General features: G+C 47.3%; 1 protein-coding gene across 3 annotated transcripts in view; it reads left to right on the top strand.

Moving 5' to 3' along the window:
• LOC146788667 (lipoma-preferred partner homolog) overlaps positions 1 to 27,082 on the top strand; it is a 774,512-nt gene that overhangs the window by 610,677 nt on the left and 136,753 nt on the right. For all 3 annotated transcript variants that reach the window (XM_085635893.1, XM_085635894.1, XM_085635895.1), the window contains 2 exons: positions 6,323 to 6,437; positions 19,962 to 20,131. In XM_085635893.1, coding sequence (XP_085492019.1) covers positions 6,323 to 6,437; positions 19,962 to 20,131 — 285 coding nt within the window. The remainder of the gene's footprint in view (positions 1 to 6,322; positions 6,438 to 19,961; positions 20,132 to 27,082) is intronic.

Raw genomic sequence — 27,082 nt, 5'->3', positions numbered from 1 at the left:
CCTTCGATCCAATACAGTGATCTGACTTTCCCCGGTACTGCTCTCAAGCCCTCTCCACTGCTCCGGCCTGCACCCTAGCATTAGGTCCGCTATAGTCGGGTCTCTGAACCTGACCCAACTGTCAGCTGCGTACTCAAACACCCATACCACAAATACGCCATGCTCAGAGCAAGGCACGCCTTACGGCGGGCGCACTTGATCCTTACGTGCTACGTCACAAGGGCTTGTTGTCAATTGTGATGAGTAACCTGGGAGGTAGAGTGGCCTTTCACATTTACAAGGCCTGGAGCTGCTGTCAGACAGTGACATGGGCAGAGACCCTCATGCAGCCTCCCTGCCAGGGTCCCACGGTCTGTTATGAGCCGGGTCAGCAGGGAGCGTTTAACCGCAGTGAACACAAAGTGGAAAGACCGCCTCGGTTTAAGATTACACGAGCTCTGCTGTCCCTGACTGACTTCAGACCATCAAACAATAAAGGTTTACATCTAGCAGCAACAGTTGGAGTACAGTCCACTGCCCCCCCAACCCCGTCACTCTCCTCCCAACCCGGCTGGACCTCCTCCTTGGCCCTGGCATCTAACTAGCGCTACATAAAAGATTTGGGGTGAAAGGAGTCGGGGGGGGGGGGGGGGGAGTGGTGGCGGGGGGGGGGGTTGTTGTATTATCCAAAGTAAAGAAAGCCTATTCTTTACATATTATCATCTTTTGGGGAGTCGACACCTGCTATGTAAACCCCCAATGCCCCTACATCCCTACCCCTCATAATACACACGCACTGGCCCCATCACAAAAGTGAGCGGTTTCAGCCCCCGCCAGGGTGTACATTAGCCCTGCTTGCATCTCCTGGCGGGGGGCTCTCACTGCTCCCCCTCTTCTTCCTGAGTGACTCATTAGGGTCCGGAATGTGACAGCTCCTTTGTGCGTCTCTGATGGCGGAGGAGTAATCGCCAAACCGGAATGTGGTTGCACATTTAGAGAATAGGGAGGCTGTTCCATAACGAAATGGCAACCACATGACAGTGGAAGGATGAAAGGCTGTAACAGCCCTGCCAACATTAGGACCCGTGACCTGTATTGTACGAAGCTGCTAGGCGACTTATGTCATGCTAAGATAAAGACCAGCGGGAAGGAATCTAGGGCCCTGCACGTGCGAGTCACCATACTACTTTTCAATACCCACGGGCATTGTATTAATACTCAACTCCCACGGGCCACAAAACACTCTTTCCAAATTGCCTAGGCGCTTTACAAATGATGCTGCAGAGCTACGCTCGCGTAAAAGACCGAGCACTCGTTTTATGGACCTCCGAAGGATGAAAGGCAAAGTAGACCTCAGTGGGATTTCGACCTGAAACTGCGCAGATGTTTACAGCCCCAGTGGTATCTCGAAGTGATTTCTAGGGGCTTGGGGACAGGGGAAGGAGATGCAACTGGCCACAAATATAATTGGTGGAGCCATCTATAATGGGCAATCGTGAAGGGTGTTTGTGCACGTGTGTGTGTGTGTGTACACACATCTGTACTCACGCACATACAAAGTTATAGTAATCGCATTCTCAAAACACTGTCCGTTACAGACTCATGTATTTCCTCAGTCACTGATTTACAGTGAGAGGTACTTGGACAACATGGGAAAGAACAGATTTAAATTATTTTTCACTATCACTGATGCTAACACACCGAGTGCCAGCTGAAGTGCACAGCCTTTCAAAGCAACATTTGCATTCCGTAGCTTGTGCTCCAGTGAAAGTTTATATGACTGTCGCCTACTCAGGCTGACGAAACGGCACTGGAAGCAACTGGAGCACACACGGAGAGTGCGCCAAGATCTGCAGACAAAGATGTTCAAATCCACACTAAGATGCGACCAGCAGCAAATCCGGAAGATCAAGCGCACAGCCCCCCAAGGCCGCATCAACGGCAGCACCAGCAAAAACAAGTTACCCGAGTTTAAGCTAATGGCATTGTAAATGGCAATGCCTTTTATTTATGTTTTAAAAACAAAAATAAAAGGAATTGCTATTTGCAATGTCAATAGCTCAAACTCGCATCAATGCGAAACCTATTGCATTGCAAATGCTTGTTTTATACAGCCAAGGAGGAATCGCTCAAATGTGTGGTTACTTCCAGTTCTCATGGCCTAAGGCCTTTCCTTCTCCAGGTTTTTTTTAATTTGAAATTGTCATTTTCCACGCCATTGCTAATATGGATGTGGGGGACTTATGCTGCAGCTGCCGGCATCTAATGGAGCGTGGTGTGAGGGAGTCCTCTTTCCCCTGTTACTGATTCTACCTTCCGATATTGCTTTACATGTCTTCTATGCGGACGTTTTGGTGCTGATTTGGCGCTTTGCCAACTTTCCAAGGTCTGGAGGCTTCACATGGTACCCGCATTTCAGAGCCAACTTACCACCGTTAACACAACGGCATCAGCAAGAAGTATTCTTCCCGTTTGCCACTCAAGCGTGGTCTTTGGAGTACGTCTGGGAGAAGGTCTTGTGGCGTCAACTATCATATTAGCGTGATGACTGCAGTATTGGTCTAGACCGCGTATTAATTCCTTGCATTGGGTAGCGATTGCTTTGTATTCCTGCGTCACCACATCACCTTCAAGTTTAGCGACATGTAAACCATACATTGTGGCCTCGGAGTGGACTGCCATCGAATTCTTTTGCCACATAGTTTTGTTTGGGCTTGAGACAACCCATCCCACTCGTGAGTTCCGCTCTATCGATGGCAGTGCCTTTGTGTACTCCGTTCTTTTCGTGCTTGGCTGAGGCTAATGGGGAGAGGAACACTGAAAGGAGCCTTGGATTGGAAGACACAAACCACCCAAATGTGGCTTCAGTGGATCTCCTGTATCTACTGCTTGGGCAGCAGCGCGAGTACGAAGAGAGCCCAGTTGCGCTGCGGACACCATGTTCGAAGAGACGGATGTCATTCCGAAGCGTCGGTGTACTAAGGCATAAGGAGCACATGGCGAGTGAAGGAGATGTGACAGACGTGGAACATATGGAGCAGATCTTGGTGTTGTTGATAGTCGAACAACATGGACACTGACGTGCCAGACCATAATTACACTTGACGACTGCGCAGAAAAGCCAGACTGTAACCTAGATTGGAAAGGTAGCCGGTGGCGAGCGAGACGAGTAAGTCGTAACGTTCGATGATGGAAAAGATAGTTTTTATTCAGTCCTTAATGTAAAAAGCAGTTATCCCTTGGAGGCTTACATTTATGTCCAGCATCTCCTGGCTGATTTGTGGGAACTCAGCTGCACAGTTTTGGATCGGTCCGAACTGCTCTCCTACAGATCCCCACACTTATGATCACGCAGTAAGATGGAGTCGCATCTCGCCTCTATCGGATAGCATAATGCTAGCCTCTCGCGGTCCTTCAAACAGTGGGAGAAAGATGTGCTTCGTGCTTTTGTTTCGCTTGCTTTCCTTTTCATCTCCTGTCTGATTTAGGTCCTTCCTGCCTGATGCTTTTTATTTGCAGTTACCTTTATGAGAAGGCAAATGCAATCATGTTGTTCTCATGCCCTCCTTACATTGTTTTTCGATAAGGTAAATAGACACATTCCACTTTTTCTTTTCCATTCTCGAGGTGTATATTTTGCTAGTGGTTTTCTCTGGGCCTCCTGCCTTTAACACATGAAAACATTTCCAACACGTACAGCCATAAAGTGGTCGGACGTGGGTATTCAGATGTCGCTGACCAGTGGGTGGCATGTCTTAGCTCAGAGGCGCAGCATCCAAAGATGCAAGGCGGTCCCCGCTCTTTCACGTGCAAGGGTAGTGCTTATAATGTGGTTGGTGGACGCGCGCTCCATCCCCACTGACCACTGAGGTCCTTGCACCTCCCATGATCCTTACTTCCAAGGATTCTAAGCGGTCAGTGAAGTTGCAAGCCTGTGTCCTGGTGTGTTCTTTTTCTGACCACCAGACCTCGAGGCACAGGATGCGTTCCTTTTTCTAGCCCCGGATGGTGCGGTATTCAAGTGCTGCTCTTCTGTTGCTTGACTTCTTCTTGTTGACTGACGTTGGCCAAGCACAGGATGCACGCTTTAATTGTTCCACGAGTGAGTGTGACTGGAGCGTGCGGCTGTAGGCAGCAGCACGCGGCTGTAGGCAGCAGCACGCGGCTGTAGGAAGCAGCACGCGGCTGTAGGAAGCAGCACGCGGCTGTAGGAAGCAGCACGCGGCTGTAGGCAGCAGCACGCGGCTGTAGGCAGCAGCACGCGGGTGTAGGCAGCAGCACGCGGGTGTAGGCAGCAGCACGGGCCTGTAGGAAGCAGCACGGGCCTGTAGGAAGCAGCACGTGGCTGTAGGCAGCAGCACGCGGGTGTAGGCAGCAGCACGCGGGTGTAGGCAGCAGCACGGGCCTGTAGGAAGCAGCACGTGGGTGTAGGAAGCAGCACGCAGATGTTGGAAGCAGCATGCGGGTGTAGGAAGCAGCACGCAGACGTAGGACTTGTATAATCCAAGCAAGTTATTACTTTTTAAATGGACTTGAGATCTAGACCTCGAAGCGGTCGGGCAATAAAACTGGTTTGACGGTAATTTAATGACAATCATAAAATGGCTGATGATGATTTTAAGTTATTTTTTTATTTTAAGTGCCTTTAGATCGCATTTTACTTTTACACCCACAGACTGTTGATCCCATAAACATTTTGGAATGATCCAATTATGATAAAGTACTGATTATTCCCTGGCAGTAACACATTGATGTTTCACTGATGCTTGCCTAGGTAAGCGTGTAACATCAGAGGCCTTTAGAATATTACTCGTGAAGCTGCAAACAGAGACTGCAAAACTTTGACTTAAAAGGGGTGAAATGTGTATGCCCAAAAATAAGTAAATTTAAATAATTTTGCCTAAATTTACATCCAAATGTTGTCCCTTGGGTTGTCGGATTACTCCACGTCAAGGGTGAGGTCATTTCCATAGCTGGGCTGTGTTTTGTATAGCGGTGCATGTGACATCTCTTTACATTTGTGGACCAGTCGATTGGGAAAGAGAACCGCAGAGATGTCTGCTGCCCAGGGCTATTGCCCCTTTATGCATTAAGGTTGCCAATGAGCTGAAGTCCTCACCAACAGAAGCGGTGGCATAACATGGATGGCACTGGCCATATTGTCAGAAAGTAAAACAGGTCCCTTTCCAAACTGTGGTGGTAAGACAATAATTGGGGTGCAGTGGACCCCTCAAATCCTTGAGCCACTCTTCCACTGCACCCCGAATTGATTCTAGGTGTCCATGAATGTTGGGCAGTAGAAGTGTTGTAGTGTGACTTATTAGGGAGGTGGGTGACGTGCTTAATGTTCAGACACATGGTTTGGTTGTGTTACACCGATAGTGCTTGTGTTGTGTGCTCATGTTTTAAGGGTGTGTGAGAGAGATTACAGATCATGCAACTATTACCGGAAAAAGTTGTGAGCTCTTGTACGGAAGATGTTCTCTTTTTTCCGCTGTGGTTCATGGGTTCCCTTGGAGATATCTTAAATAACCCATGGTTATGAGACACTAGCAGTTCCCGAGTGACCCCTACACCAGCGAACAGAATTGGGCAGAAATTGTCTGTCCAGTACTTGCCCAGCCTTCTCGCCTACCCACCTGACCGTTACTCACTGGCAGTGTGCCGTGTCCACACAGGTAGGTGGTGCTCTCATGGAGTAAGGGCCCAGGAGTTTTGTTTCTGTATGGAGTGGTGCTGGGGTGGGTGCATTGCAAAGAAGACCCCTCTAGACTCCAGTCCGCTGCCTGGGTGCCTGCAGGTGGATGCTGGATGGTTTGTGCAGAGTCCGCATGTGTGTTGAGGGTAATGAGAGGCAAGGCCGTTGTAGCCCATGGACCTGACGTGGGTCATTCCCCAAGACGTGTGGTCTGTAAAAAAACATTGCACTCCATATATATTCCATTTTGCCTGTACGAGCTCATGCCCGCAGTCAAGAGGATGTTTCATAATTTCATATGACTGCCTTGTTTCCTGTTGTGTCAGAGACTCGACAATCATTTGGGGTTTTTGATGAACCTCTCTTCTGCTCACTCAGACCCAGCCTGATGGAATCTGACACAGTTTGAAGTGAAATTTGAAATTGCGTTTATAATTCTTTGCATACCTAGAACAGCACCCTGTAGCCTATTAATACGTTGGAGGCCCTGTTGGGTATCTGAAGGGTCTTTGCATCGTCAGTAGACATTGCTACCTGTTACCTGCTTCCTGGACCTCATCCCCGGGCAGTAGGCATTGTTTTGTGTCTTCTGGTTACTGGACCGCATTCACAGGTCTATAATGTCCTCTCTTCTCTTCCTTCAAGGGCGGCTACCCAACTCCTGGTCCTGCGTCTGCAGCCCGACCGGAGGACGAGCTCGAACGTCTGACCAAGAAGATGCTGTTTGACATGGAGCACCCTCCCTCCGAGGATTACTTTGGTAAGGGCGAGCCCACGCTTCTTGTGTAATAGTGCATTTGCTTCTGCCTGTAATCTTGCTTTAGCCTAGGACCTTCTGGAAACGCCCGTCTGCGCCTCTATCCCGCCTGTACCTGAGGCCTGATTGTCCACCGTAGAGTACCCAACCAGGACGGTAATACTGGTAATGGCTGATGGTTGCCAAGGGGCTCATTCGGACTGCATCTGCTTGGGTTTGCTGGAGACTCGATGGGCCGGGGATCTCATCAGACAAAGAGTGGCTTCACCCTGAATTGTGCACGTGGCGGAACCTGAAACAAGACCTATCTGAGGATTACACGCAAAAATAGCCACCTGGCTGTGGGTTTTCTTATGCCTCTGCCTTGAACGGTTTCTTAATCTGTTCCAATTCTGTTAATAATGCAAAGCCAGAATGTATTTATTTAAATACTTATTTCCATTTAGTATTAGTGTTACCACACTTCTGGTCTCTTTGCTGAAGGTCAACAACATATGTATTGCAGCACAAGACTGCGTTAGGGTTTTTTTTGGGGGGGGGGGTGGTCCAGGTGAGTGTTGAGACGGGTGTAAGAGGTACTTGTAGGATAGCTGAGCTCATTCAAGGTTGAATGATGGAGGGCGGTTCATTTGCAGCAATTACGTTTGTAGGAATTTTGTTGTGGTTGGAAGTAGAGAAACAGGACTATAGCTCGACTCGAATCAAGGGATTTATTTCCAAGAAGGCCTAGAAGGACTCATTTAGAATCCGTCCTACCATGTGTTAGTCCGTTCAGCAAACCCACACGGAAACGTTACGCTGTCTCTGGGCGGGCTTGTAATGCAAGTGAGTAGTGACACCGCTTTCTCACTACATGCGCTTTCTGGTGTCAGAAGGAACCTGTAATAAGATAATAAAGAGCTGCTTTGCATTGACGGTTAGTAGGAATCACACTTGTGATGCCCAAGGGTCCTTCTCCTTTCACTATTTTTTTTTTTTTGCACATCAATCAACTTGATTGATTTTGGGTTTCATTCAGGTCTCCAGGTGAGTTACCTTCACCTTCCTGTAACTCGTGCAGGTCCTTTTTTATGGTCCTTTTAATATTCTGAACATTCAGCAGGTCATACAAAGCCTGACCTTTTCCTAATTCATCTCAAGACAGCTGTCCCTAACCTCTGGTCATCTGCAGTGTTGGGGCCCTAAGCATCACCGGCTGCATGCCAGGCTCACCCTTCAGCAGATCAAGGCTGCCGCGTGCTGGAGGAGAGCCTGAGGGGACGGCTTGTAAATATGCAGAAGATAATATCAAAACAGTAAGTATCGGTACATCCCCTAACATGACCGCATCTCTGGAATCGTCAGCCAAGGTTAGCCATCTCCCTAGGTGGTGGTAGGGTCTCCTTCTTGGAGTTCCAGACCACAGGTTCTACCTTCTGATGATTGTAGACTTGCAGTGGCCTTTCTGAGATCCTTATCTAATGGTTCCTGCATATGGTGATGAGCCGTGTGCACCTTACATACAACTGGTGTACCTTGTTTCTGCATACGACCCCCTTCAGCGCACTCAACTTCTAGAAAAACTCTTTGGTCTACTTTTCAGTGAACTCCGTGCCCTCTAAACTGCTGTTCGACAAGTTGTTCCGCGTCAGGAGTCGGTCTAGCATTTTTTTGTTGTAGACACAACAATCCCGAACTCTTTTGAGCAATGTATCTCGGCCTCATGTGATCCGATGCTCACATTTCATGGTTTGCTCGACGGCCACATACACGATGGTCAAACATTTACATGAGCTGTAGTTTCCCTTCCAAACTTCAACAAATGTATCCTTCCCTAAAAAAGGTATGTACCGACCCCAAGTCATTGGCCAGTTTGCCATCTAGAGTTGCATTATAGAAGAACCTGCTAGTACCTCCCGCCTGCTGCACCAGGGTTTGCAAACAGTGGTGCACCTCGCTTACCATATGTACTTTTTAAGTGTGTTCTGTCTGCGTGTGCGGGCTCACAATGTCTTTTATAGGGATTCTACTTAGGGCACATCGTGCTACACACACGGGACTGCTAAGGATGTGTCCTGTACTGCCACATCTGTACACCTAGGCTGTTCAACCATCCCACAACTTGCTGTTTGTTCCTGTTCTCATTCTTTTGCTTTGAGCATTATTAGCACGTATCCTGGAGCACACGCCCCTTTATTATCACTTCATTCATGTGATCTACGTTTGATGCCATCTGTAGCCGAACTAAGTTCCTCATTACAATATTAGTATTTAAACTCGTACTGTTCGTACATCAGTGAAATTGATTGATGATCAGTAGATTCTTGAAGTTGCCAAATTTTCATTTGTTGGCCAACTCTCTGAGCTGGACAATGGCGCAGTGCCTTCTCATGTCCTTGAGACCTGGAAGCTGGTTTGTTTTTCTCAGCCCTCGATAGCCCTCGTCCCATGCTGCTGCACATCTTCATCAATCGAAGGCGCACATCGCCATCTCCGACCATTGTCTCAGGTCGGCTTCCAAAGTTTCTTCTGCCGCTCCGCGAGCAGGCAGGAAAATAACTTTTGACTAATGACTGCTAATTGTGTTTCCCCTTGTTAATATCTTTATCTGCTTCTAACTCTGGGTTCAACGGCTGAGGACAGGAGCAATGGTGGCTGATTCGTTCTCTGTACAGATGTGGTGCCTCAAAACATTAATACAAAAACTACTCGATGACATCGCAAAGTTAACTGTTAGCCAAAACAATGCGTAAAACAGGAAAATGGAAAAGAAACTGCATTGGTACAAGCAAGTACGCGATGAGGTACTGACTGACACATTGTTGTCATCATTTCCTTGCCAACCCCAATGCCCAAAATCAGTGCCCTAGGGGAGAGGAGACTGATTTCCCAGTTCAGCTGACTGCAGACACCTTCGTGGCCCTGCTTACAGCGGGGATGTTTCCCCCATTTGCACGCAGAGCGACACTGCCCTTGACGGATGTGTGAGCGCACGTACAGCGCAGGCTTCAAAGATGGTAGAAGGGAACATCCATCGCTGGCACCGTAACCACATTAACTGGCGCACCTTCTGCTCCTGGCTCAATTTGGGACCCTGGGTGTTCAGGTGAATCCCTGATGCACAGTGGTGCACCCTGCAAGGGCCTTCACCGTAGCTGTGTACCTGACGTGAACTGGCAACTGAGTGCGCCGGGATACCGTAGATCACAGGCTCAGCTAACTCAGTGTTACTGGTGCTAAGGTAGAGTTTGCTCCAGTTTGACACATTTTGGGAGTTCAGAAACTGTGTATGAACTTGCTCTAATACAAGGGAAAATGAAAATAAATGCCTGGTTCCTCATGCAGTGACATGCATGCTGGCAATGCTTGGGAGAGTGAAAGCGCAGGATCTGCGACTCTTCCCCCCCCCCCCCTTCAGTCAGACTTGTCCAGACTTGATCCAGGTGTCAAGACCTGTGGCGGAGGCACTTACCTTCTACCAGCTGAAGGCCCTCGGGGGATCACACCTTCACGTGGTTCAGGCAGCTCCTAGCATTGTGATGTGTCGGCGTTCCATGAGTGTGCCAGAGAGTCCTGGCTCCATGGGATCACGGACACCTCTCCTGCTGGGTTCAGCGGCACGCGCACATTGCACCCAAGGGCCGAGCTCTTCATGCTCACTAGGACCACCTTGAAGGAGACCCATAACAGCTGGAGTTGCATGAGGGAATCGGGTTGGCCTCATGCCTGTCAGCCGAAGCCTGATGTGGAAATACAGGGGTTGCAAGTTGCATGTGTGAACCGCGCTCACCCTGCTGACCAGTCCAGCTTGTACGATATAGGGTTGCATCAATTTTCATGAAAGTAAAGAATGCGAGCGCATCTTCTGTAACGTATCCCAAAGATGCACCGCCGCGCTCTTGGAACACTCGTTTGTCCACTTGCAAGTCTGAGGGAGTGGTCTATGTTCTTTATTTTATTCTTAAACTTGCATTCAACAACTTTTTAATGAGTCCAAGGCTGTTAGGCTACCAGCTGTCCCCTGATTCCTTGTGTGAACGAATCCTCTTTGAAGTAGAAATTTGGTGCAAGATATCTGAAATTGTAGTAGAGACTAGAGTGCGTCTGGATGGGTTTTCTAAAGGTAGGAGACTAGCAGTCCTGGTGCAAAAAAGGATTTGATGCTGTGTGAAGTTTGCCTTTGGTCCTGGAGTTACAAGGAAGCCGTGAATCTTAAGTTCTAAATGTAGTACGTAGGGGTATGTGGAGGCAGATTGTGCAGTGACCAGAGCAGATCACAGAGGCAATATTTGGTGTGGAGGTTATATGGAAACTACTTGAGTTTTGGTCTGAGGTGTAGCCGGGAGGTGCAGGAGTAATTTGGGAAAGGCCTGCTATGGAGATACCATTTAGGAAAAAAGCGGCCACGTTGTGGAGCCTGTTGTCTGTGAGTAGGTGGTGGAGCCCGTTGTCTGTGAGTAGGTGGTGGAGCCCGAGGTCTGTGAGTAGGAGTAGGTGGTGGAGCCCGTTGTCTGTGAGTAGGTGGTGGAGCCTGTTGTCTGTGAGTAGGAGTAGGTGGTGGAGCCCGTTGTCTGTGAGTAGGTGGTGGAGCCCGTTGTCTGTGAGTATGTGGTGGAGCCCGTTGTCTGTGAGTAGGAGTAGGTGGTGGAGCCCGTTGTTTGTGAGTTGAGTAGGAGTAGGTGGTGGAGCCCGTTGTCTGTGAGTAGGTGGTGGAGCCTGTTGTCTGTGAGTAGGTGGTGGAGCCCGTTGTCTTTGAGTAGGTGGTGGAGCCCGTTGTCTGTGAGTAGGTGGTGGAGCCTGTTGTCTGTGAGTAGGTGGTGGAGCCTGTTGTCTGTGAGTAGGAGTAGGTGGTGGAGCCCGTTGTCTGTGAGTAGGTGGTGGAGCCTGTTGTCTGTGAGTAGGTGGTGGAGCCCGTTGTCTGTGAGTAGGTGGTGGAGCCCGTTGTCTGTGAGTAGGTTACCATGGTAATGATGAATCCGAACACTGAGGGTGAACCAGGGCTCTAATGGTGGCCAACGTGACCTGTGCCCGCTCTGGATGTCCGTGTCTGTGACTTAAGCAAACTACAGTCGTATTTGTTTACGCGACGGACAACCATCCTCTGAGTTTTAGATCTACGCTTCATTGTGACGCTTTTGTAAGCACGATGCTCTGTTTGACATCTCCAGGCATTGCCCCCCCTCCCCCCCCCCCCCCCCCAGGGTTCATTACTTAAATCCATGATTAGTGGTACCAGAGATGAGGCACGTGTTTGGCTAGATGGGGCTGAGAGGGTCCAGTGGTGAGTCCCTGAATGACTGGAAGAGGCAGGGGTGGAAAGGCAGGTTAAAGGTATCCTGGCAAACAAGGCATGTTATTAGGACACCGGAAGTGTCATTGGGATAAATGCCACGAGAAAATGGTATGTCACATTAATAAACTCACCGTTCGCCATAAAATGCCATTAAAAGGATGTTCAAAAAGCAGACGGGAGATTAAATGAGTGAATGCCAACAATTGCGCGTCACTGGTGTTTAGTGCAAGGCGTGAAGCCCACACTACACATTGCAGTTAAAGGTCACTGGGACTGGAGCTCTGTGGCGCTCATTCAGGGCGCGCATTTTCTTTCTGGTGCGGTTTTTGCTGAAAGCTGTTGTGCAGGGATGTTTATACAGTTGGACCTGCCTCTGGGCGAAATTTCAAGCGTCACTTTTGGGACTGCTTCTTACATTGAAAACAACATAACTTTTTTTATTTGAGGGAACAGGATATTAAATAGTGTCGCGAGGCAGCCTTTCCTGTGCCGAGGAGGATCCCTCCTTCCGCTCGAGCCCTCCACCGTTTGGCATCTTTTACAGGAGTGCTGTCCTAGGGGTGCCCAGGAGCAGCCAGTGCCACGCAGGAGGCAGGCTCTGCCAGGTTCATCCATCAGGTTAAAGGGAGTACAGCTGAGTGTCCGTGTTCGTTTAAGCATTTTAAGTGTTGCTGTCCTGCCGAATATTTCTTCCTGAACCTTCAGTGGGGCGGAGCCAGGATAGGTCGGCGTGGAACACATCGGTTGCAGCCAGAGGGATGTTAGTGATAGGATGAAGTTGTATTTAATTTATTCTGATGGGTGTCAGAAGCTTATCCTGGAGCCTGGCGCTCCGTGGAGGGTGAAAGAGCGGCTTTCATCGGCACAAGCCGGAGTACGCTTGTCTTGGGTCCAGATCTCGCGTAAGGCTGATGTGGCAGGCGTGCGCGCTCACGTGGTGATGCTTGGATAGCACCGAGGGCTTCTTGGAGCCCAGTGACCTCGAGGGATAAAAGGCACAGACACCGAGAGCTGCAAAGAAGGGCTCCATCTTTCTAAGAACAGGAAGCTGTTCTGTCTCGAGAGCCACGTCTATCCTTCTTGCACCTGGCAGCCAAGGCATGGAACAACCTCCCCCTGCATCTCGGGGCCGCACCGTTGCTCCAGCAATTCGGGAAAGGGCTGAAGGCCAGACTGGTCAAGTGATGAAACCACCACACAGCAGCCACCCTCTCCAGCCCATGAGACCCTCAGGGGCGAATTGACGCGCTCTACAAACGTGCAATTGATTGATGGAGCATTAGCACCATTTTAGTCCCTCTCACGCGTGTGCCATAGTGCTCGTGTCATCCATGCGGTGTGTCTTCCACGTATGCTGAAAGGCCGGATTAACCTGCTCTTGTTCCTTCCCAGGTGGATGGGAATCCTCTGGTCGGGGTGCTAATGCTTCCAGTTTGTAAGAGAGACCCTCTCGTGATTCATTTGTGCTTCCTTGCAACTGGAAGTGCGCCTAGTCTTTACCTACAGCTCCTGTTTGTCCTCGGAACCACTTCACACCATCCCAGTTGAGGAGTGGGTGTGGTGTACTGAAAGAATGTAAACGTTTCTCTGTTCCTTTTCTTTTCATCATGGCCTCCGCAAAATGTAGAATGAAGCGGGTTGTTGCCCTCGTACAACACACATTGCCCTCTTCTGCAGTGTTATGTTTGCAGTTTACTTCAGCGCGTGACCTGTAAAGGATCTATTTTGCTTCTCAATGCCACCATTGTCGCCTTCGTCTCTTCTGTCAAGAGATCGATAAGAAGCTGTAAATTAAGAGCCCTCCTAAGCAGCCAGCCCTCTACTACACTGCCGGAATCCCAAAAGAGATGAGGGCAAGAGACCATGCAAGGCTCTACCTTGTGGAGTTTGCTTTTCTGCCTCGGTGGGGAGGTGACTGAGTCTAGTGGAGACCTTTGACATTTATTGAGAGGGTTAGCCGTAGAACCAGAGAGGAGCTCTGTTCAGATTGGGAATCCAGCAATACTGGAGGTCTTTCCAAAGCGCGCACGATATTGAGATGCACACGAGAGTGCCAGAGAATTGTGTGCTGACGTCCTGCTTGAGAGGGCCCCAGACACGTGTGTGCTGGCATGTATCCATGAGAGAGGTTCTGGTGTCACTCAGGTGATGCTAAATCCCAAAGGTGTGTGATCCGCTCCTTTTGGAGGTTTCATTTGGACCTTCAGCCTGGTGTCTCCTACCATGAAGACTGTATCAGCTTATTCTGAGCTGATCAGGATGTTACTATGTGTTACGTTGCACTTTTGTGATCAAGCGAATCGCTAGGAATCTCCTTGGCACACTTGGTGCTTTTCGTGCTTGTGCACGGGCTCCAGTCTGTGGTTAGCCTGCCTTTTGGCCCTTTCTTCTGCAAGGGAACTCATTTGTTTTTTTAAAGAATGGAGAGATCAGTAAGGGCCAGTAGACGTGCACTCGTGGTGGCCCTTGTGTCACTGTTCTAGGTGATAATGCAATATTCTAAGCATCGCTTATGAATCACTATTGGGGCAAAAATAAATCTACATGAATCCATGAAGCACAGACAGCCAGTGCTTCAATTACTGGGACATAACAAGGTGTGAAATGAGTCTTCACAGGAGGCGTGGCCGGGCTCTTCGCGAGGCTGCTTTGAAAGCCCCTAAGGCTGTGATTCAATGGTGGTCGCATCTTACAACGCTAAACGGTGTACGATGAACACCACGGCCGGATTACACATTAGATGGCATTACCCGCGCTGGCTGATTCTGCGCCACCCAACTGATGCAGACTTGTTTCTGTACAGCTCGGTCAGCGCTGAACTGCCCAGGCTCGCGTCAAATGTGCCGGCCCATAATGGAGGTCCTCATTTGAACCGTGGAACCTGCCTGGAAATTGGAGCTTAATTTAAAGTTGTATTTTTAAGTGATACATGGGCCACTGAAGGATTACAAGTTTGACATTAGTTATAAAAAAGAAAAATACAATCAAAAGACAACCAACATGTCAGAGGGCAAACTCTGTTGATGTCTTCCTTGCCCAAGCATCGGTAGAGGGCAGCATGGACAGTCCACGCCGATAAACTACCTTGAAAGTTCTACCGGCCAAAGGCGGCTGGAATTGCTACTTATCACTTCTATTTTGTGTTGTAGCTGCATATGATTTTCTTATTAGTTCCCCTTGTTCATCTGCGTTCCTTATAGCAAGCTCTTGCCCTTATTTACAGCTGGTGGAGGTGGTTCTATTTTGACTATATCCTCTGAATGTACTTTCTGCATTCTAAGGGGTTTAGCAGACCATCTTTCCAGAGACATTGGCTGATTTTTCACGGGCTACTTAGCGCAACATAACATTTTTACTTAATAAAGATAGGTGTACAGTACGGGTTGTGGAAACAGTGACGTCCATGAGGTTGGCTGGGACCCCATCGCCTCGTGTGGCGGACATGTGCGGGATCATGATCTCAAAGGTTAGCTGATCCAGTTGAAGTTTGCACCTTCAGACCTTGAAGCCTTTGTGAGGGTCTGAAATGTTCAATGGATTCTGTGGCAGAATATATGGAGTAACCGGTCGACTGGAACCCTGACATCCATCCAAAATATTTACAGCAGCAAAGACCTGAAGGCCGAAGCCGTAGAGGTTGTCTCTTTCTAGACACACGTGACTCGGTAGGCATTCATGACCAGGCTGGAAGGTTACCTGGTTCTCTCAGCGCTGCTCCCTTGACCGCAGAGTTCCATTTGCCTGGTGGTCCCGGCAGCTCCACCTCCAGGTCCAGTGTCTTCCGCAGGCAGAGAGCAGGCTGCTCTGCCACCGTCTTCACGCGCCAGCCACGGGGGGAAGTGCCACATGGCCAAGCGGGCTCCAGTGATCGGGCTTTGACCCTATTGAACTTTTAGGTCACCAGATTCATGGCAGCACCAGCACCGGAGTAAAAGGTTGGATGGTAAAATTCAGACAGGATTTATCAAATGCACCTGGCTAATGTGCCTTCTGACTTCAGGCGCAAATCGATGTTCTCCTTGTGATGGGTGTAGCGAGGCGTTTGAAAGAGTAAACCAGGCAGCTTTGGTAGGGAAGCCTAGCCAATCCTCATAGCCTTTTTAGACTTTCTTCTCCTAGTTTTACAGCAGCATGCCTTTCCTTTCCTACGCATATGATTTGCAACTTAAATAGTCTGCTAGAGTTTGTAGGCACTTGAAATAAAATCAGATTGTGAAGTCCCTATTTCCTCTGTGCAGGGCTGCCCCATTCCTGCCAGCCTAATCCAGCTGCCTGAGCTTCAAAGGAGATCTTTCTCTCAGGCAAGACCTTGTCCATCATGTCTCCTGCCGGCATCACTCCAGGGCTCTACTTGCGTCCTATTGGATGGGAATAGGTAGCGCCGTCTCTTCCCATGTACCGATGTCATCACAGTGCGCCCTTCAGCGCTCTCTCCTCTGACCAGCCCTTCAGAGAAGAACCAGGGTGCTCAGTAAAGGATGTCAACGGGTGCATCAGCGTGTCTCTCTCTGCAGCAGGGTCGGATTGGGAAGGTGGGCCGTTGGGCATTGGCCAAAGGGCCAGTGCCTAAGCGTGACACGTCAGCCATGTTTTTAAGGGCCTCTGTTTCGTTCCGCATTGCCAGGCCATCGCACTTCAAGTGATGGTGGGCAGGGAGGGTGGTAAGTGTGACAATCGGCCTTACTGGGGGGCCAGGTATTGCTCCATTTTTTGGGCCATTCTTACCTTGACCTCTAACCCCGTGGGGCTGGCTTGGCCCAGTAGCAGTGTATTGGCCCTTCCCCTCCCCTGCCAGGCCATCACATTCAGGCAATGGAGGGTAGGAGTATGCAAGGGCATGGCTGGGGCAGCATTTTCTAGCTATGAGCCATTCACATCTCAGCCCCCACTGGAGCAGCAGTAGCTGTGTCTTTTTTCTGGACCCCTCCTCAGCCCTCCATTGCCCAGAGGCTATGGTGCTGGGGATGGGGTGAAGGAAGAGAAGCCTTCCAGGCTTCCTGGTGTGTATTTGCATAGACCGCGCTGTGAGGCAACCTTTATTATGCTTTTATTACCATAGAGAGGAGGTGGTGTTACAGACAAACCTGCTGACTTAGCAAGTGGCAAACCAGTTTCCAGTCCCGGCGTCGGCTCAACTTCCTGTGATTCTGGGCAAATCACTTTTTGTCCCAATGCCTAAAGTAACAAGCATTGATAAATGCAATAGGATTTGTCTATGTGATTAATGATACCCTTTTTAGGTCTCGCCTGACCCAGCGCATGCGCTGGTCTGGTGAGACTTTTTGAGAGGGCTCCAAAAAGTGCTACCAGGCCAGCCTAGAGCTACAGTGCATGTGCGCAGGCGCCGCGCTTGACCGCGATTACTTTCACTTTTGCGGCCGCTTTGATGTTTGATCGCGATCACTTTCGCGGCCGCTTGGCATAGCCAATCGGTCTCTCTTTTGGAACCTTATAAGTATTTAGTTATGCAACAGTTGCATGGCTAAACACTTATAAGGTCAGAAAGGCGGGACCTATTGGCTATGCCAATGCTTGTTTGTATTAGCTTGGTGAGCAAAAATTAAATGCATCCGACAAAGTTTATTAACCTTGTCATAACCCTTTAACTTTAAGTATGTCTCTACTTTATCAAATGTTAAACTGATGCCAGATCTAAAATAGTGTCTAATACTTTGAAATGAAGGCGGTAAGAGCTTTTAAAAAAGAAGTGCGGAAAGCAGTAATCCCTGTTGCGGGGTTAATATTGTAAATGTCCTGGGGGCATCAGGTACAGTTGGGGTCATTGTCGGAAAACATCAGCAAATGCGGGCAGCCTTATTTGAAGCAAAGTAAATAAACATACTTTCGATGCCATATCCTTTCGGCTTTCTCTTCAAAGTGCAATGCAAGCATTGTTGCTGGTGTTACCTTGTGGGAGGCTGTTTCCTTGGAAGACATCTTATCATACCATAGAAAAGTTATGAAATGCTTCACACTGAATGGTCTGTAAACTGTGTAAATGGCTATACATTACCAAATGTTAAACTGATGCTATTACGAAAATCCTCTCTTATACTTTGAATTGAAGGCGCCATGTGCTTTAAAAAAAGAAGTCTTGAAAGCCGCACTTCAAGTTGTGGGGGTTAATACTGTGAATGTCCAGTAGGCAGCACTTACGGGTGAGATGATGTTCGAAAACCTCCGCAAATGCAGGTTGCCTTTTTGAACTACTTTGTGTCATTTAAGTGTGTGGTTTTGCAAAGTATGTAACGATCTAGTACAAGGTTTATAAACAGCTATGTAGATTTTGCGCTATTTAAATGGAGGATAATTAAATTATGTATTTTATGTTATTTTAACACTGGAAAATAGTGTTGTGCGTGAAGAATGAAGCAACATACAGTAAATCTGGACAGCCACGAACAAACGAGCCGAAAGTAAACTTGTTTACCCAGGGGGAGATTAAGTAGAATCCGAACCTGAATGGAAAAGCACAAAAGCAGTTATGGGGCTCTCGAAGGTTCAATTTCTCGCTACGGCAAGCAGCAGCAGGAGGGAGGCTGAAAAACGATTAAAATTAAACAACATGCGCTTGAATACCTTCCAGTGAGATCGCGATATATTACAAGCATTGGTAATACTTTGCATATGTGATAATGAGCTGGGTCCGAGTCGGGGACAAAGGAATGAGCTCCCTGCAAACATCAGGGGAGATGAGAGGATGTGGGCAGCGACCAGAGCTGCTGATTTCAGAGCTGGGGATCCCGGTTCGAGTCTGGGGGAGCAACATCCTGTGATTCTGGGCAAATCACTAAAACGCTCCGGATACGTTTTGCTATATAAATCTGTTGCAAGGTAAAAGAGGCAAAACTTTATGAACAAATGATTCAACCAAAGCGGATGTGATCAGTATTGCGGCTACGGGAAACTGATAAGAGAAGCAGATGAGGAACAACCATTGGTAAATGCAGGAAAATATGCTGCAGCCAATAGAAATAAAGGAAAAGTGGCAAGCACATGAACCAATGAAAGGCGAGGAAACAGAGGGGGTGGGATGTAAGCCCCCTTTAAGTTTGAATTAAAAACAATAGATTTCACAAGCACGTGCTGTGCAGGCAAAACCTAAAAATGAATTTCATCTTCTGTAGTGTAACTGATACTCATGTAAATTGTTCCAGTTCCCTAGCGCTGAGGTCACAGCATATAAAACTTTTTTTTTTTTAAAGAAATTAGAAACAGCAATTTATACTTGTAAAATTCTGCAATGGCCAGACCATGGTAATTAGACAGCAATATTTATATAAAAATATCCATATTCTTTTATGGCTTTTCTGTTTTTGTTTAGTTTCGTTGTTAGTCACGGATGATTAAGGCAGCTTTAGAACACATCTTATGGTGCTTTCACCTTACGTTGACTGTTTAAAATACAAACTGATCAGAGGAAAAAATACAGACTTTCAGTGGTTTTCTTCATTTTCGCACTAGCCAGCAAATTAAAATAAAGGCCATGTCAGTCAAAAAACAAAAAACAGCCAGGTGGCAACCGTAGCCAGATCAGTGGTAATTGTGGTAATTTGGCAATTTTATTTCACCTCGCCCACATGGCCAAAATGCAGTGCTTTTAGTTTTCATCAATCTTACTGATTCTATAGGCTTTTAAAAGATTAGGTTACCAAACATTTCCCTAAAAATGAGTGAAACTAACCAAATGATTTTTCATGAAAGTTCCCGATCCGCAAATGTGAGCCACATTTTTTTTGGCACTGCCCGGCCTAATCCCAATCCGACCCGGCTCTGAAGGGCACTTTACCTGAGAAACTGCACAATATATTTAATCTCATCGCGGCAGTGGAGGCTATAGATGGCTGGAGCTTAACTTCAGCGTGGGAATATCCAGCTCAGATTTTATTCTGTCACTACAGAAGGCAAAATGCCAAATTCCATAGCAAAATAAATGGGCTCCAAGAATGACTCATTATGATTTAATTAGCATGCCAGAAATATGTTAAATGAGTAAGGAGATATATTGAAGAAAAAAACAGGTAGATACAAAATAAATCAATAAAGATATTTTAAGATATTGCATCCAAAGATCTCGTCAATTGTTAATAAATAAACAAACCTGTGTGTTCTGCAGGGTAGAAGTGAACACAGTGCAGAGCAGCTTTACCGCGTACAGCATGGGGAACGCGCAATGTTGTGCAATGTGTAATTATTTCAGAGATGGGCTAAGCCATCGCAGTAAGTGAGCGCCTCTTGACTTTACCTTCCTCCAGGGCGCTGTTCCCGCTGTGGGGAGAATGTTGTCGGAGAAGGCACCGGCTGCACAGCCATGGACCAGGTCTTCCATGTGGACTGCTTCACTTGTGTGACCTGCAACAACAACCTGCGGGGGCATCCCTTCTACGCCCTGGATAAGAAGGCCTTCTGCGAGCCATGCTACATCGTGAGTACCATCACTGGGCCACTGTGCCAGCCAACCACTTTTCTTTGTCTCTCTCTTCAGAAACGTGCGAGCAACACTTTGAAAACTGACATCACACAACATTTCTTAGGAAAACATGTAATAAGGCAACTTTTTCCTTAATTGCCAGTCAGACTTCATTGCTGCCAAGGGCTGAAACCGCACTGGCTAGTTACTCGAAGGACCACCTAGCTAATCTGGGTGAGCACCTCGCATCGGCACTGATGCCCCTTCATAGGTCTGTCGCGTGATACCCTGGCACTGCAGACCAATGGGTCCTGTTCAAACGCCCTAGTATGAATGACCCTGTTGTAGATTGCTCTGGGGTGGACAAATCCTTCCTTACACACTTCGTCTACAAGGTCTACCACCATTACTCAAAATTCACTACGCTTTGGCTAATGCTGATGAGAATAACACTGCAACAAATACATTGTTCCCTCTGTGTGGAAGGAAAAGGGGGTTATGTACAAATAGGTGAGCAGAAGCAACAGATGTTTCAAGAAGAGGTTTTGATCAAAGTCCAATCAAACATATAGAGACAAAATGTACAAAAAAGGTTTGTGTTTTTTATCAAAAAGGACAAGCACTCTGTTTAGAACGGATCGGTCTGTTGTAGCCTTGCAATATATTTAATCGTTGTCTCTGTCAGTACTTTACATGACCAGTTGTACTCCTAAACCCCCCACTGTTTGTGTGTGTGTGTGTGTATATATACATGTGTGTTTATAGATAGATACACACATATGTAGATATGTTTTTCATTTTGCTAATAACTTGATCACAAACCGTTCCAAAAAAATGTCCACCTTTGCTCCTTCCTGGAATGTTTTTGGGATCCCCTGATCCCCCTAGCACTTTGGGGCAGGGGGTGTCCAGAAACATCCTAGCCACTCGGTGAAAAACAAAGGTTAGAGTGACATTATAGTTAGGTCTTGAATTAATACAAAAACAAAGGTTTAAAAACCGAAGAAATCTGAATTTCGCCATTCATAGTTTACTGACCTAAGTAGAGCTTCTGCACCCACCATGCACCACTTATGACCCCACATATTACGTGCTTCCTGACGCGTTTAATGGCATCATGGATGACATTACTTATGGCACCATCCAATGAGCGTGGCAGTTTGCTATGCGCTTTTCAAACTGAAAGGCACTCGGCGAGCTCCATGCAGACCCACTTTTCCATCTGATTTTAGCAACAGGCCTTGAATTCAAGCCCCAAGCTAATTGAAGCCTATGTTTGCATCTCACTCTAGTTGCTCTTGGTTACCGTGTATAAATGAAGTACTGCTTACAGTTGAAACTTCACTGGTAGCTAAAGTATGCACCATATAACTTTTTCCATACTGAACCAGGCTTGCGTACAGGACTGCACGGTTTCAATTTCGGGCACGTACACATAATCCACCTGTGCTGTATTTGCTTGTGGACACTTTTGAACCTACTTTGTTTGTCATGAACTAGTGGTTCATAGAGTAAATTGGTTTGTTTATCACCAGTGATGTCATTTAACATGTCATGAGTGATTTAATATGTGAGGCCATGAGCAATGCATGACGGGGGCACAAGTTCTAGTTAACTTACTAAACTCTAGCAAATTTCAGTTTTTCTTTTTTAGTTTTTCAAGATTCATTTTTGTGTTTTAGATACAAAGGGAGAGCGGTGCGAGTGGCCCAGATGCACTGTGTATCTGAGGCCTTCATCCTTAGAAAGTGATCAGAGAGACCTCTTAAGTTGTCTTTGCCAGAACTTCTAATAATTGATCGAATTGTTGGCAAAAAATGTAGACGCAAATGTAACAGATTGCTTCTGCATGTGCGAGCTCCGGCCATACTCCGATAAAACGCCTGTAGCCTCCGCTGGCGAGTGCGGACGGCCGGTGTCCCCGTCACTTGGGGTCACATTGGGTGAGTCTCCGCATCAGGACACTGCAGTAATCACGCTGGTCATTTCAGGCTTTTACTTATGCACTTCATTATGCTGAGTGAATTCTTGGCTGCTCGACTGTAAACTCCCTGCATTAGAAGAGCGCAAAATTGAGTTATTTGTCTCTAATTAATTTTTACTGTCTCACATTGACAATACAGCCCTCTATGGCAGAATGTTATGGGGTGCCTTTCGGATCCTCGTGTGAACCTCCAGCTATGCTCATTCCTCTCTTCCACTGATGTACTCGGTGAGAATGTATTTCAAATATTAAATTGGTTTCCACAGCACAGCTAACAAATGCCCTCTTTTCTGTTACACAAATGATGCCCGATCTTCCTTGCTCCACGTGGTCCCTGTGGCCGGTCACTCCACCAGTTCTCACAGTAAGGTTGGTCGGCGGGAATAGACCAATCAATCAAATTCCTTTTCAAATCTAACTAAATGACAATTTCTTGTTGTGCTTATAAGGCACTCGCTGCTGGTATTGAGCCGTCTCAATCGAGTGATATTGATCGTTCTTAAATAGGTACTCTGGTGTGGGGAAGGTGTCCACCCGTCTGCGCGGGGCCCAACCAGTAGCATCTTGTCTGCTTGTGGCTTCCTCGGGAAGCCGTCCACTGTTGGGGTTTTACATTTCTTAGAGGGCCAATCTGAGTATGGATGGAAGTAGGGACAAAGACTAGTTTTGTTCTACCAGGAGTATCTGCTTATTCCTCAGTAGTTGACTACTGGGCATCTCCGCTTAGTAATGCACATGGTTGAGCTATTTAAGGGAGCCTAACTGGTTTCCCATCTGGATTAACATGTCTACTAGTCTCCCGAATGTTCTCACTTGCATTTCCGGGCTGCAGCGCTCCTGCACTATTGATGGGACTCTCTGGTGCAAGAGAGCTCATGTTCATCTTCCGACCTAAATCCAGTTTTAGAGAAGATTAAACCTAGGATGACTTTTCTCACTACTTCTGCCGACCATCTGCAGATAGAAGCCCTTGGAAAGTCCATGTTCCATGGCCTCGATTCTATGCTACCAAAGATGGACACCTCTTCTCTGGCCTCTGACCATATTTTAAAAGTATAAGTGGGGAAGAACCATTCTGCCGCGGATCAGAGGTCCTCCTGCACCAGCAGCTGAGACAGCCCACTGAACGACACCTCTGGCATTCTGTATCAAGTGTCCTGTCCAACTAAAGAAATTGATTGAAAATTGCCAAATTCCTCCATTCGCAAGGAGGGCTTCATTAAAAGAGGTTTTGCCACAACTAACGTCCAAGTTACAACAGAAGCCCACGGCCCGGGAGACTTCTGAACAAAGCGTGAAGCTCGCATGTTACATGGACTGAAGAGCTTCATACCGCTGGCAGGCTTGGGACCCTCTGCAATGTGTGGCGGCCGGCTCCATGAGACACTGGCTGGTGCATGGCACTCCTTGAGTGCTCCAGGGAGGTCCAGTCATGAATGAAGATCTCTAGAAGTGGGGTCTGTATCGCAGTCATTGCAAGAGGGCCCATGCGTGAACCTTGCCCATCATATGCGAAATAAAGCGAGGGCGAGAAGGCCAATGGAGTAACTTTGGGGCACTTGAGTTTACTAACGACGTTGAATAGTTCCTTTGATCGATTGGGCGTTGACTCGTATGTTTTCAAATGTGTGCCGCCTTTGTTCCCCTAATATTATTTTTATAACTGGTGGCCAAGGCCATGTGAGGTAGCTCCGGAGAATCGTGCCTTCTTCAGTTCCATGCTGCGCGACAAATTTCGAACTTGAGCATCCTAAGATTGGTAGAGAACAAAACGTTGTGTTTTTAGCTGTTTTTATTGAACTTTTTATTGTTTGACAACAAAACAGACACGAGGTATTCAGCATATTCAATTAGAACAGTGATCACTTTGTCTGGTTCTACATAAACGTTACGTGACATTAGGGAAGGCAAGTTTCTCTTCATACTGAGGGTTGAGTCATTCTGAAGTGTTCCCAGCAGAATTTGTGTCTTTTTATGTTTCTCAAGGCATCCTCTTGCTTTACATACTGTTTTCTCTGCTGTGGCATAAAAATTCATATCCTCGAACTCTTTTCGAAGGTAGGGGGTGTATCGCTCCTCCAGTGGCATGCAGTGTCTCCTATCCACCAAGATGCCCATGGCGACTAAACTTAAGCTCCTGGGTTCCTCCCATCTATCCATGACACGGCGTCTAGCAAGCTTGGGGTCAAACTTGCTGGATTGAAACACCACCCTCTACAGCACGGTGGATTCGGCTTCCAGTAGTGTTGAATGACTAGACATTGAGTGGTATATAGGAAAGGGACTGTTTTATTTATTTTTACAGTCTAAACAATTTTGATTTGAAACCTTACCCACACGATGCAGCCGGGCAGATTATAATAAAGTCTGTAAAACTGTTTAAACTATACAAGCCTAAATTTAAGGAAATGAGATGGTGAGTGGAACGGTCTTTTGGCGGCGTGTGTGGCTTTCGGATTACGGAAATGGTGGTGCCACGAAGATCGAGTGCTAGGGAGATGGCATGAAGATCCGGATCCAAAAAGAACGGCTGCAAGTGGGCAGTACCAGTGAGGCATACCTTTAAAGAACTTCCCTGGAATTCCATTCGGGCCTGGACTCTCCCAGACATCCTCTCCACGATGGCCCAAAGTACCTCCTCTGCCGTTAAGGATCTAACTTGGGGGAATCCTCAGATGCACCAGAAGCTCTTTTATTAGCGGGTGCTCCGTTTCCCCCAGTGTGTGGGTTTGCCTGCTATACAATTTCCTATAGTAGCTGAGGAATGTTTCTGCTGTTGCAGTTCTGTCTGTCATCAGCTTCTCACAACCAAAACCTGCTGCAATAGTTTTTTCTTCTAATACTTTACTTGCTGACCAGTAAATTTGCTTGCATGCCTTGTCACCGGACTCGTATGGTTTGTGCTGGGTGCTCCTCTGGGTTTTCCTTGTCATAGTCGTCATTCTTTGTTTTTAAACGTGGCGTTATGGGAGGTTGCCAGCTACCTTTGTAGGCAAGGAATTTGCTACTCCAGTGTCTCTACCTATTGGCACTACAAAACCTTTACATGCCACCTTTATCAATACTTCCCTCCCTCAACCCCCTTCAAATTGCCTAGATTTATTAAGTTTAATCACTGTCCTTCATAGCCATGACCCCAGGGGCGGCTCTTCCACTAAGGCGGAGGAGTTTCGCCCCACCGCCTTCAGCACTGCAAAGAAAGGAAAAATAAAATAATAACGCGATGTTATCATTTTCTTTTTCCATGCTGCGGCAGCTTTGTGGGTGGGGCGGGTCTTCCCTGCTCACAGAGCAGGGCAGGAGAGGAGTGGTTTGCCCACTCCAAGGGAGCATGAATGTTTGGCCAGCCCTCTTTGGCCAGCCAAACACTCATGCACACTTTGCATGTTCTCCATCCAGGCTGCATTACAGTCTGGGTGGAGAACATGCTCCCAGCTCCCATTCCCCGGCTGAGCCCCGAACAACAGCACTCGGACCGATCACAACGTACATTCTCTGTCTCAAGTTTGTTGGCATCTCTCATTGCTTCGACATCACATTATTCCTGAGGCGATTTCCACATCGGAATTGTAGTTCATAGCTCCTCTTGCTCAACCAATTGTGCTTCAATGCCCAGATAGTCGTAGGTCTGTCACGTGCGAATTGATGATCCTTCAATAGCTTCTTGCACGTACAGAGTCAAATGATTCCCCCACCCGGGGCATCACCATTTCTTTAGCTAGGAGTCTCGGGTATGTTGCTTATTGTGCCAGGTCTTGGTCATTCTTTTCAGGTTGATTTTTCTTCCTTTGGTCTTGCCACCTCTGCCGTTTTGCGTTGATACTTATTCCAGTGACTCCTGTAGCCACCTGGGTGTCTTGCTTCTACACAAGACCAAGCTTGATCTGGATTTCGTAGACAAACGTTTTTCATTTGGAATATCACCTTTGGTTTGGCAGGAAAAAGTAAAACACATTTAAAGTTTATTTCCCGAAGCTTCTGATTTACTTGCTCATATGATTTTTGCTGGTGTATAATCTGGATATATATATATATATATATATATATATATATCAGAATTTGTCCCTTAATCTAACTTCTTTCTGAATCATGTCTTAAAATTTAAGAAAAGGGCAATATACTTAAGTGCTGGTCCTGGGTTGGGGGTTTTGCACTCAACAGCCAATGACCCGTTCAGTTATGACGCACAGTGAATGATAGTTGTTGGCCGTTGTTTTAGGAATTGTTTTTGGTATTCAGATCCTTCAGGGAACTCCATACAGGATAGGTTGTTCTGTCTTCTGCTGCCCTCTTCATCTCCTGGTCTTGATTGTAGCTCATTGGATGGCATCGCTGACTGGGCTCTGATGCTTTTGAGTCATATCTTCCAATTCTGAAATGTTTTCTCGGCTCCTGAGGCCCTCTTGACCATGTTGCAGAGGTCCTATCATCTGAGATTTAACATGCCCCACCTCATCAACTTTGACTACAGTGGCACAGCCTGCACAATGAGTTCCTTCGGCCCAAGGGTGTGTGGACTAATGTGACTCACAGGTTCCCAGATTGCCCAGTGAATCAGCGACCCCCTGAGATGCAGACAACACTTTAGAATATTTATGCATTTTGCATTACTATGTTATCGGTTTCGGTTTGACTTTTGGCATGGATTATGTTTCATTCACTCCCTTTACCCGCACCAATGTCAGTCTCTTATTTTATCTCCCATGCCCTAGGTGTCTTCTCCTAGACAAATTCTGGAGACCGCCACTCCGTACAATCTGGTCTGCTCCACATTTTTACATGAAGCTGTTACTGGCCATCCAGTTGACTGGCCCACCAGGTTGGAATCTTTTTGGCACTAGTTATTGACTATTATCAGGTGGCCATTTAAGGAGGGAGAAGAAACAAAAGGTGAGAGAGACAATAAAACTGAAGAAAAGGGGCAGGGTAAAAACACTCTGACCCCCTAGGCCTGGTCAGGGGGTCCCACAGAGACCCCCAGG

This window comes from Triturus cristatus, chromosome 11, assembly GCF_964204655.1.
Source record: "Triturus cristatus chromosome 11, aTriCri1.1, whole genome shotgun sequence".
NCBI lineage: Eukaryota > Metazoa > Chordata > Amphibia > Caudata > Salamandridae > Triturus > Triturus cristatus.
This window is presented reverse-complemented; position numbering and strand designations above follow the sequence as displayed.